We start from the raw sequence: 12,586 nt of genomic DNA on the forward strand, positions 1-12,586 counted from the left end.
ATCTCCATTAAATAGAAACTGAAATTTATTGGAAACATAAACATAAAAAAAATTAGTAACAAAAAGAGAAAAAGGGGCTTACCACCGGGTGGTGGTAGCCTCTAAGTTGAAAATTAGGGTTTTGTGGGAGAGGAGAGAGAATAATCTTGATCCCCCGATACTGTTGTTCAATTTTTTTTAATTAATTTATTGAATAGATGAGACTTAACCTTTGTACTAGGGGTATAGATTAGAAAAACCCAACTTTCGCATAACTCGTGTTATTGTTGAACATGTGAACAAACCGTTTCTGTACATTGGCGGCTGTGGGTGGAGGGTGAGTAAAATTTGAATTTTGCCTAATCGTACTTAACCAATAAAGCAATTTTAGATAAAAACATAGGCAAATTAGAGGAATCTACATAGATAAAATTAATCACTGGTAAAGTTTTCAGATACATCATCTTGCTATAGGAGTAAATATTCAAGAAGTAATTTAGGAATAATAAGCTTCACACATACTGTACTCTCAAGTCAACTACTCAGTTACATCACTCATTAAGTAAAGACTTAGATTAGCTTCAAGCTCAAAATAAGTACTCAACAGTGGTAAAACCACCTGAGTTATGGTTCCATGTAACTTGAACCTTAATCATGCTCTCTTCATACTCAAACTCCATGTCTTCTCCATTAACTCTACACGCTTTTGGCTTTTCTGATGAATAAACCATCATTTCTCCGGCCCCTTTAATACCAACCTGAACCATCTTATCCTCATTATCCTCACTGATGTCCAAAGACTTGACTGCCCCTCCGGCGTTGAGCATGTTTACTAATCCTATGGGTGCAAATGCGATCGACTCCCAGGGTAGAATTGTCATCGGAGAGACTACAATAAGCTCGTAATCGAAGGGATCAAGTGATATTTCAATGGTGTCAGATAGTTGTGAGAGGATTAGCTTTTTTTCCTTGGTGAAGTACATGGCAAAACATTCCACTCCTTTGATGGGGAATGGCTTGTGTCCGTTCTCCCATTCAACATCTTTTGGACTTGTCTTGCAGGAAATAGGTTTTGAATACTCTGAGAAACATAGATTTTTTCGAGACTCACGGCTCCACCCTCCTCCTTGGCAATTGAAGACTCCAAGCACTCCATTGTACTGCAATATGGAAACACAGTCTTTATTATGTTTATGGAAAACCATCAAAGTCTTTACTAAAGTTGACAAGTCGAACTTAGACTTAGAAGTTAGTATGAAATTTTCAGATAAAACTCCATAAAACAAGACATCTAAGCTTAAAGATTAGTTAGGCGTATGCTTATTTACCTTGTTGAGGTTCCAAATTTTGAGCATTGTTTTGCCATCGTGCAAAGGATCTACAAATAGGCAATCCTTAGTAGGAAGTGCATGGTACTCGCAACGAAGGATCGAACCATCAGCCAAGACGAGCCTTTTGAGCAAGGGGATGTTATGCTTGCCAACAACATCACTAACATAAATTGGTCCACCAGAAATCGCACGAGATGCAGCATGAAATTCAGCACAAGGGTGTGTAGATTGGAACATGTCCCAGTCAGGGTGTATAAAGTTTCCCATCCATAAGCTATTGTAGGCACAATGCACCATATGACAGCCTTGGAGCCAATATGTACCATTTATATCTCCAGACGGATCAGTTGGCCAAAAGTCATCCCCTAATGTAGCAATTTTACCCCACGAAGGAGAGCCTCATGTCAATATATATCAGCAAAAAAATTGAAATAGTATTATGAGAGTCCTGAATCCTATTTTTTATGCTAAAGATATAGAAGTAGACGTTAGACGTACCAACGCGACCAAGACAAATGGTCTCAGTACCAAGGAGCATGAAATCGTTGCACTGCTCCATGCTAGCAATCACACCGTTGCCTTTGAAATGCTTACGCACTGATTCTGTTATTGCCTTATAGTATGTTTTTGCTAGTTCAACTCTTCCTCCATAGTCCTCTGCCATCATCTCCAACAACTGTTGCAACACCAATCAATAAAATATAATGGGTCATACATACAATATATAAGCAAGGGGAGCTATGATGCCCCCAATGAAATATCTTTTTTATCCTTAGCTAAATATATATATTTTATTGGATAGTCATATTTTGTACAGTTATATCCTTTCCTAATTAAAGATGGGTCAAGAATTCCTATAATAAACTAAATAAACATTAACAACGTAACTTGACTTTATGAAAAAAATGGTTACTCAATAAAAAAAAAATTACAAATTTAATTTGACCACAAAACTTTACATCTAAATGTTTATCTCAATTTTTAAAAACTTTATAGATTACAGTAGTTTGTATAAGAATAATTATAAATCACACTTCTATAATTATATTTTAATAATGAAATTTATTAATAATTGACTCAAACAATCGCATACGCGTGCATAGAAGACTAGTTACAAATATTGAAAGGTGGAACATTCTATTTTAGAGCATAAACCATGGAAAAAAAAATTAAACTCAAATCAAATTTCTTATATGTATTCCAAGGATACAGCAAATGATCGTCAATTTTCGACGCCTATAAATTTTGTGTCAGCTTGTGGTTGATTTTTTTCGGTTCTTATTTTAGACAATATCTCTTTCATTTGATATAATTTGGTTCAACGTCATGATAACAATTTTTTCACGCTAGACAAAAATTATGAAAAAGTAACAATTTAGGACATCATTCAAAACATTCACTAGTTTATATTCAATATATGCATATTGCTGTTTGTGACAAAGTAACCTTACTAATTTGCCGAAAATTTTCAAGAAACACGCCGAATAATAGAATATACTTCCTCCGTTTGTTTTTAGATGTTACACTTTCTATTTTAGGAAATTTTAAATTAGATGTTACACTTTTATTTTGGGTAAGAACTTCTCTCTATCTCTCTCCTCACATGTTCACACGGGACCCTTTTGTTTTTCATTCTCTCTATCTCTCTCCTCTCCAAAAATTACCTAGGAGTCCGTGATTTGAAAAGTGTAACATCTAAAAAAACGGAGGAAGTATATAATTTGCATATATCAAATGAAGTATAAATAACGACAACTTCATAAACGTGTAAAGATGAACAATTCTTGACGAGGACAAGAGACAATATTATAGCTACAGTTTTTTTTTCCTTTGAATTTCCCAAGTAAAATAAATATATTAATGAAACGACACATGAAAAGCATATTACTAAAGTAATGTTCACGTAAGAAAATCAAATACTTAAATTAAAATACTATATTGGACAATAAAGTAAATAAATAAGGAATTGTTCTTAAGAAGCTAAGATAGTAAAAACTTACATGGATGACATCAACTTTGACTCCATCAATCCCACAATTTTCCAAATGAGAATGCAACCCTTCATAAAGTTCTTGGGCCTTATCAGGCTGGACAAGCCCAATACCATTATTAACAATTTTATCCACAGCTAGATCTTCCATTGTCATCTCAAGACCCGGGGAAAGCTTTGGGGTTACTACTTGGGCCTCCGGTAGGCCTGGAACATTGGGCCTTACCCCTCCCCAATAGCCCGTAAAAGCATGCCAAACATACACATGCTCAACAGTTTTGAACTCCTCCTTAAGGTCCCTAACAAAGGCCCTCATTCCCATATTGGGATGATCCTCATGGCCCATAATATTTGGGCTTTTATAGTCCCTAAACTTGAAGTTTTCCTCGTACTTGATCAATCTACATGGCATTTGCTCGCCGGCAGAAGTCCGGTTTATCCCTTCTTGGTCGGTAATCGGATCATCGTCATGACAAATAGATTGCCACCCATCATCAATGAGTACGAGACCGGGTGGGACCCCGTTTTCGACGAGTCCTTTAACTCCTTCCCAAACACCATAAGGCTCTACTTTGAGGTAAAATGCATCCCATGTACACCATCCAAACTTGTCCACTATTCCTGGAGGAGTTTTGTCATCTAAGAGTTTGAAAGTCCCTAAATGGGCTTGGACTTCCTTCATTGTATCTTTAATTAACTTAAATGGGTCAGGCCCAGCCCGTATATAAAGAACAGCCCGGAACGAGTCTCCGACAACTTTAGTGGACCCACTCTCAACACATATATCCACATAGTCATCAACAGAACCCGGCTGGAGAGATGCCCGAAATGGGCCTTCGATCAATGGGAGGATCACAATATAGGGACGGCCCAAACCTTCATCTGACTTATCAAGGATGAGAATTTGGGTCTCATGCTCAAGGTCCCGCCCATTGGACCCAGTCCAATGGGTAGTCCACCATACCTTGAACCTGAAGATACTCATGAAGGGAATTCCCTTGAGCTGGCCCACGGATACAACGTGCCGGGCCTTGGGCTCTGGAGCATCAAAACCCACAAAAAGCCCATCAAAACCCATTTTACTAATGGCCGTGATGTTGGATGGAACTTGGGACAATATCACGTGACCATTCACCATGAAGTTTGATTCTTCCAAGGAAATTATTGGACACGTGTTGCAATCATCATGGTTTGCAACCTCATCACACGTCTTGGAATTTTCCTTGCTAAAGCTTGGAGCCATAGTTATGCAAAACTTTTGCTATTAATTTCTTAGGAAATAAGAGCTAAAAAAACTCACTCTCTTTTTTGTAGAATGATCTACACAAATAATATGATAGTTATAAATATCCCCACAAAAAAAATGACAAAATTCAGAATTAAGAATTTGAATTCAATTACAAAATCTTAACAATGAAGTTTAGGGAGGAAAAATGGAATAAAGATTGAGGTGAACTTTAAGTTGTGGAATTTGGTAGAAGTTTAAAGTGGAGCTTGTAGGAGAATATATATTGGTATGTTTGAGAAAAGGAGGAGAATATGCAAAGATATAAGTTGGGTAGTTGCCAATTTTATAGGCATCCATTATGAATTGGTGCTTGTGGAATGAAAGTTGAAGAAGATATGGTGGTTGTTGTGCTACGGTTAGTAATGGTGGGGTCAATGGATCATAAAAAGGATATAATAGATGGGGTCAGAAAATATATTACATACTTTTTAAAGAATGGTAAATACAGTGACTCCATGTCATGATGTCAACTTTAAATGGGAGTTGTATAAAGTCATCATCACTGGGCCTCTGTCCGATCTTTATGATTTTTCTAATTTAACTAAACAAATTGGCTCTTTTTTATAAAAAAAATTCGCACAAAATGGATGTTCTAAATAAATTGTTTTATGTCATGTTGACCTTTTATATTTTTCTCTATCCATTTTATCTATTTTATCTTAGTTATGAAATCCGAACAATTTTAACATACATTTTTTAAATTTTTGTGTGAAACCACCATATATCAACTAATACAATGAAATTATAAAGAGTAATGTAAAATAATGTTTGCTAAAAGTTTTTTTTGGCAATTCAAAGATATTATTAACTACCAAAAAAATATGGTGGGGATACAACCAAACACATTGAGATGACCTCAGTAGAACAGGCTCTACCTGAGGACATAACCCAATATCACAGAGCTACAAACAGCAACATTAATAGACTAACAGATGTCTATCTTCCTCTTTACATAAACAAGCAACTCTAAATATGATATCTTTAACCACCTGTCTATAATCTAAACACTTGCCATTGAATATTTTGTTATTTCTTTGACTCCATACTACATATATGGCTTCACTGAAACACATTGTATAGAGCCTTGCCTGTCTAGTGCTTCCTCTAGCTTTAGTTATAGCAATGGCACTTTCTTGCTCAAAGGAATTTCCTGAACTTGTGCTACAGATGATCTGACACACCCTTCTCCAGATATTAGCAGCATAATCACAAGCAAAGAACAAGTGTTGCACACTTTCATCTTCTCTATCACATAAACTGCAGGTAGCTCTGCAAGTTATATTCCATTTAAGAAGTCTGTCAGTTGTGGCTAGCCTATTTTGAATAGCTAACCAGACTATAAACTTGCTCTTTGGTGAAGCATGATTGTTGCAAATAATTCTTTTCCAAGGTACATGCTGCTGGACACCTTGAAGAAGCTTATAGGTTTGTTTAATACTGAATTTGCCAGCATTGGTAACCTCATTCCATCCTCCTAACTGATGTAGAAGCTCTCTGCTATCCATAATTTTCCTAAGAAGCCAGGAAGTATTAGCAGTAATACTCACTATATTGTAGGTACCTCTCTTAATATAGTACTCATGTACCCATTTCACCCACAATCTATCAGATTTAAAAGCTATAGCCCATAAAAGCTTTAGCATTGCTGCCTTATTCCATAGATTCATGTTAACAAGATTTCAGCCACCATAGGATTTAGGCTCATAAAATTTACTCCAGGCTATAGTTGCTTTCTTAGCCTCAATAACATTACCAGTCCATAAGAATCTTCTGCAAATTCCTTCCACTTCCTTGATTACTTTCTTTGGTAGAGGAAATATATGCCCCCAGTAGTTTTGCCTACTACTTAATATACTCCTAACCAATTGAAGACGCCCAGCATATGAAAGCAGTTTAGCAACCCACCCTTGAGCTCTACTAGTGATTCTTTCAACAAGAGGCTTGCACTGAGAGTAGGTGAGCTTTTTTGAACTCAGAGTGATCCCCAGGTACTTGAAAGGAAGAGTACCTAATTGCATATTGCTCACATCAATTAAACCAGCAGCTTCATCATTGTTTACTCCAGCTAAGTAGATGTTACTCTTTTCAGGGCTGATGTGTAGACCTGAAGCAGCAGAAAACTTAGCAATTGTACTACAAATCTTTGAAACAGAGTTGTGATCTGCTCTACAGAAAAGTAGAAGATCATCAGCAAACATCAGGTGGGTGAGATGAACTCTTTCACATTTAGGATGAAAATTAAAATCAGGATTGTGCCTTAGCTCTCCCAGGCACCTACTTAAATACTCCATGCTTAGAGCAAACAAATAGGGGGATAAGGGATCCCCTTGCCTCAACCCCTTCTTGGCACAGAAAGGAGGAGTAGATTTACCATTTATCAAGATAGAGTAGCTCACTGTGTTCACACATGTCATGATCCAATTAATAAAGGTACTTGGGAACCCCAATTCTTTCAGCATAGTATGTAAAAAGGACCACTCAACTGAGTCATAAGCCTTTTTAATATCAACCTTTAGGCAACACCTAGGTGAGACACTTTTCCTGCTGTATCCTCTTATAAGCTCAGTGGCTAACAAGATGTTTTCAGCAATGTGCCTATCAGGCATGAATCCTGATTGAGGTGTGTCCACAATTTCACCAATGACAGCTTGTAATCTCTTTGTAATAATCTTAGAGATTATTTTATACATTACAGTACAACAGGCTATAGGTCTAAAATCTTTAGCCTTTGTAGCATTTTCAGTTTTGGGGATCAAAGTAATGATTGTAGCATTTATAGGCTTATGCATTCTTTCCTTCTCAAAAAATTCAGTAACTGCTCTATACATATCATCCTTAATAACATTCCAACTTTTCTTGAAAAAGAAAGAGTTAAAACCATCAATTCCAGGGGCTTTGGAATCTTTGATGTTGTTCAAGGCTTCATCAATTTCTTGAACTGTTATAGGAACCAAAAGCCTATTCCTTGCCTCTAAACTTAAGCTTGAACCAGCTCTTACAGTTTCCAAATCAACAGCTTGGATTGAAGGAGCAGCAGTTCCAAGTAAGTTTTTGTAGAACCCCATTATCTCATCTTGAATCTCCTCAGGTTTAGCTAATAGCACACCCTGATCAGTATAGAGAACAATGATAGTATTCCTTGCCTTCCTTACTTTTACAGCAGTAAAGAAAAGCTTAGAATTAGTGTCTCCATGAGCTATCCAATCAATTCTGGACTTTTGCCTCATAATACTATCATCTACCTTGCTCCAGTGCCTATACTGCTGATATATCTCCCTTTTCTTCCAGCTGAAGTTGAGCATTTTGCTGCAAATCACTGTGAACTTGAATGCAGTTAAGCCTTTGCCTATACTCTTCCACTTTCTGACGAGCATTCGAGTAAGCTCTATTATGCAATCCCTTCATTGCCTCCTTTACTACCTTCAGCCTCTTCCAGATGGTCTGAAGATAGTACCTCTCTGATATAGATTGCCATGCTTCCTTAACAAGATCCAAAAATAACTCATGCTCTGCCAGTATATTATGGAATTTAAATGGTCTGCCTCCTTCACTTTCTCTACCTTCAGATTCAAGCATCAAAGGGGAATGATCAGATATCCCACTAGCTAGGTATTGTACTTGAACATCAGGATATTTACACATCCATTCCTCATTCACAAAAGCTTTATCTATTCTGCTTGAAACTCTATCATCACCAATACTTCTGTTTGTCCAAGAATAGAATAAGCCAGTACTAGGTGCTTCCGTTACTTACCCTCTCATGATAAACTCATTAAAATCATGAGTTTCATGATCTGTTATTTGTGCTCCATTGATTCTATCCCTGGTATGAGTGACAACATTGTAGTCTCCTATAAGAATAAGAGGCTCCTGACAAGCAGCTGTGTGCCTTAACAACTCTCTCCAAAGTTCTTTCCTATCCTGAACAGTGTGCAGTCCATATACAGCTGCAATATGGAAACTCACACTTCTACTCAGATTCTCAACTTTCATAACTATTACTTGTTCAGATTTAGCAATAACCTGAACTTGAACTTCTCCTGGTCTCCAGCCAAATCAGATTCTTCCTCTTGGAGAAAAGTCATTGTTATCCTCCCATTGCCAATCAGTCCCAAACCTTTTCCTGATTTTACCCACATTATTTCTCCTCACTCTTGTCTCATACAAAGCAATACAACTAACATGATTCTTATTTAAGAAGTTTCTAACTTCTTTTTGTTTAAGAGGATCATTGAGCCCTCTCACATTCCATGTTGTGAGAATCATCAAGACAAATAAGGGTTAGGTCCGTTAGCACCCCCAGGAGCTCCTGAGTTATGACCACCATGAGAGAAATAGACAGCTTTACTAGATTGAAATGCTGCTTGTTTCCCCTTATCTTTGGTTTTCCTTGTTACCACCTTCCAAACTCCTTCTTCATCTTGTGCTTCATCCCTGGACTGATGCATACTAGGGGATGCTACAGGTGTTTTCTCACTACTTAGATCTACTACAATACTAGGATCTCCAGTATTCTCATGTTGAACACTAGGATCTACTAGTACTGTAGGATCACCAATAGGAGCTTCTTGTTCTGTAGTAAGCCCTTTCACAGTCATTGTTTGAAGCTTTGGTACCCACTTCTGCACAGGCTTAGGATTAGCTTTAGGTTTGTTTCCTACAGCTTCACAATTATGCCCTATCTTTAGACATTTCTTACAGTAAGGTGGTACCCAGTCATAGCTTACTTTCTGAGTGAAAGTAGCTCCATTTGGCTCTTCTATTTGTATCTCAGATGGTAGCTTTTGAGTTACTTCCATTTCAATGAGTATCCTAGCAAATGATACTCTTTGGGCTTTAGATGTACATTCATCAGCATACATAGGCTTCCCAAGTAAGCTTCCTATCCTACTGAGTGAATCCCCACTCCAGTAATGTAAAGGCAAATTAGGAAGCTTAACCCATAAGGGAATAATTCTCAATACTTCATTGTGGAAATTAAAACTAGGTACCCACTGTTTAACTATGATTGGTTTACCATAGAAAAGGTGTGGTCCTGCACACAAGATTGCATCTCTTTCCTCCCTAGATTCAAATTTCACCACAAAATATCCTTCCTCATGCTTGAATATTTTAGGGTCATTAGATACATTCCAATGAGCCCTAATATATGCTGTCATAGCAGTAATAGTAGGAGATTGCCCAATAACATAAACAATAATGGAGTTAAGCCACATTTCACTCAGCTTAGCTACCTCTGCCTTATCTAGTTTTGCTACTGGAACTCCATTCATGACTACAGGGGCAATAAATTTTAGTCCCATACCTTTATCAGAGATACGACTCTGAGCCGTGAATGTTTTCCAGTTGCGCATAGCTTCGTTCTCAACCACTGTTGTGTTCTCCTTCAATGGTGATTTCCCAGGGTTTCCAGGTGTTACTGTTCCATTAGTTTCCGTAACATTCAAAGTTTGGTTTGCCACTTTTGAGGTACTAGGTTGATGCTCAAGAGATTCCGGTTCCGGTGTACTCGGAATCGGCGTCGCCACCTTCTTCTTTCTCCCCATAGCTTCAGGGAGGAGCACGTTAGCGAACCACTTTAACGTGCGCCTAGAGAGGTTTTAGGGAGGTTTCTTTTTAAGGCCAAGTCAATATAAAATAATAGGTTGAGATAAGTAGGAGAACAAGAATGCAATATTAGCTACTTCAATTACTTATTATGCATGTTAGTAAAAAATTGACTCGGTTTGGCTATTTGTTTCAACATCAATCAAAATAAGTAAATCTGAATCCGAAATATTCAATCTATTAAATCAAATGATGGACACAATTAATTAACAATTTATTATTCTGTTTCTTAATAGATGCTTCACATTGACTTTTTATACTATTTAGGTATTAACTCTTTAAATACTAATGTATAAAGACAAATGTCACGGTTTTAATGGTTGATGGCTTAATCTCAATTTATAAGTTAATAATATATTATTTTTTATAATTAAGTAATATATTCTCTCTGTTTCTTTTTAAGTGCAACACTTTGACTTTTACACTATTCACACATCTCTTTAATCGTATTTTGAGCTAATATATAAAAACAAAAATAACATATAAAATGTTATTGGATCTGTTTCAATGAATATTTTCATAATATCAACTCCTTATAACTTTTACAAATACTTAATCAGATATATTAATGGTTAAAGTCGTGTGTTGGCTATCATGAAAGTCAAATAATTATACTTATTAAAAAACGAATGTTAGTAAAATTGAAGACTGATGATCAAATGTGTATCTTCAATATGTCCAATTAATATGATATATCTATTAATAAACACAGTAAAATGGTTCTAATTTCCCCGCTAGTTTGCACTCTTACGACGATGAGAATTACGGGATTTATGGCATGTCGGTGAAATGGTGAATAATGTGAGCCAAAAAGTTGGGCCCGTCATTGTCTCCAAAATCTTCTGGATAATTGTGGAAGCATAATATTACTTAATAAACGTATTAACTATTACGTACGTGCTAATTGCTATTGCATCGACAAATAGGCGCCGACCATATTACTCCGTCCTTCATCAGTTGTTGGAGGGCTCAAGTTTAGCCACGTACATGACTTATATTACAAGATAACCAACAATGTTGGAATTAGCCCACCATCTATTTTTATAATTCTCTTTCATTTTTTTGAGGAGAAACAGTTGATAACTTAATAATATTCAACTACCTAACCTGGTCCCCTCAAAAAAAAAAAAAAAAAACTACCTAACCTGGTAGATTTCTCCTCATAATAAAGAAACCAAAAAATATATCTTACCGACGTTACCCTCAAATTTTATCCTCATGAGTCACTCGTGACAACGTTAGTTCATAGCTTAACCATGAAATTACTAGCATACTAATCCTGTAATCCATGTGTTCCATGTTTTTCTTTTTAAATTTTTTCAAAATAAGTAAATAGTATGTTTCGGTAAGTTGTGGTGGATGAAGAATTTCATCCACGTGGTTCAAAATCAATGATCAATTAAATAAAAAAAGACTTGATTAGATTGATTTAAATAATAAAACATACAATTCAAGTAAGAAATTAAAACTGAAATTTATGAGAATAACTTATTAGATTACATAGAAAAAAAACTAAAAAAATCATTCTACGAGTTTTTATAAGCATTCTAATACATCATCGTTGCTAGCTCGAGCGAAAAGACCACTAGTTAAAAGATGTTAGGAACAAATAAGGAAATGGTTGTTACTAAACGTTGGAAATTTGTCACAGTCCCAATTAGGGATGTTAGTAGGTAATGGACCCTACTCGAATATGTGGATTCAGATCCCTTTTAAGCGGATCTGAACCCTTAAATTTTGGACTCGACCTATTAAGGTAGGAATTGGATCCTAGTTTTTAACCTTTTTAAAAAGTTTTTTTAAAAATATGTAATTAAAAGGAAAATCGTAATTTATGCTTAGATTTGTTATATTAATGTTGAATGCTTGTTTAGTTCATCATGGACAAAGGAAATGCTAAATAGCGTTGGTTGTTCTTTAAAATCTTTAATGAGTAAAAATTAGAGTCATTTGAAGAAAATAGGTTAGTGTATGGGGGCTGACTAAGTTCCATACCGGTTTAAGTTATACCGGTCTAATAGCTTTTGGGCTTACGAGCCTGGGCTTAAATCCAGTCTATATCTCCAGCGCCTACGGGCCTAAAAGATATACTTTCAGTAAAAGATAAGAATATATCCTAAGGGAATATTCCTGGGGATATCTCCCGTAAATACCGGGCCCAACCCAGATATGGGCTTATTCGGGTCCCTATAAATACTCCGTTGATCTGAGTCATGAAGTACGTTGACGAATCCCAATACATTATACTTGAGAGCTACCGGCTTTTAACCTAATACTGACTTAGGCATCGGAGGGGCGTTCCTCGGATCAACCCCCGAGGCTAGTTTACTTATTCTCTTTTGCAGGGATCCAAACCGGCTTCAATACAAGGACTTAACGGTCCAAGAACCT

At 36.4% G+C, this 12,586-nt stretch overlaps 1 protein-coding gene across 1 annotated transcript; it reads right to left on the reverse strand.

Moving 5' to 3' along the window:
• Nucleotides 1-387: 387 nt before the first annotated feature.
• Nucleotides 388-4,920, reverse strand: LOC104895650 (galactinol--sucrose galactosyltransferase). Its single transcript, XM_010682220.4, has 4 exons — nucleotides 3,311-4,920; nucleotides 1,809-1,986; nucleotides 1,308-1,675; nucleotides 388-1,139 (listed from the first exon to the last, which is right to left on the reverse strand). The coding sequence occupies exons 1-4, from the start codon at nucleotides 4,541-4,543 to the stop codon at nucleotides 567-569; spliced, it is 2,352 nt and encodes a 783-aa protein (XP_010680522.2). The 5' UTR covers nucleotides 4,544-4,920; the 3' UTR covers nucleotides 388-566.
• Between the last annotated feature and the right edge of the window lie 7,666 nt (nucleotides 4,921-12,586).

The sequence above is a fragment of the Beta vulgaris genome, chromosome 1, assembly GCF_026745355.1.
Source record: "Beta vulgaris subsp. vulgaris cultivar EL10 chromosome 1, EL10.2, whole genome shotgun sequence".
NCBI classification, from domain to species: domain Eukaryota; kingdom Viridiplantae; phylum Streptophyta; class Magnoliopsida; order Caryophyllales; family Amaranthaceae; genus Beta; species Beta vulgaris.

Coding starts and splice junctions, on each gene's coding strand:
- LOC104895650 (XM_010682220.4), bottom strand. CDS start 4,543: ATGGCTCCAAGCTTTAGCAAGGAAAATTCCAAGACGTGTGATGAGGTT. Junction 1,987..3,310: donor TCAAAGTTGATGTCATCCAT/GTAAGTTTTTAC, acceptor GTGTTGCAACAG/TTGTTGGAGATGATGGCAGA. Junction 1,140..1,307: donor AAATTTGGAACCTCAACAAG/GTAAATAAGCAT, acceptor TCCATATTGCAG/TACAATGGAGTGCTTGGAGT.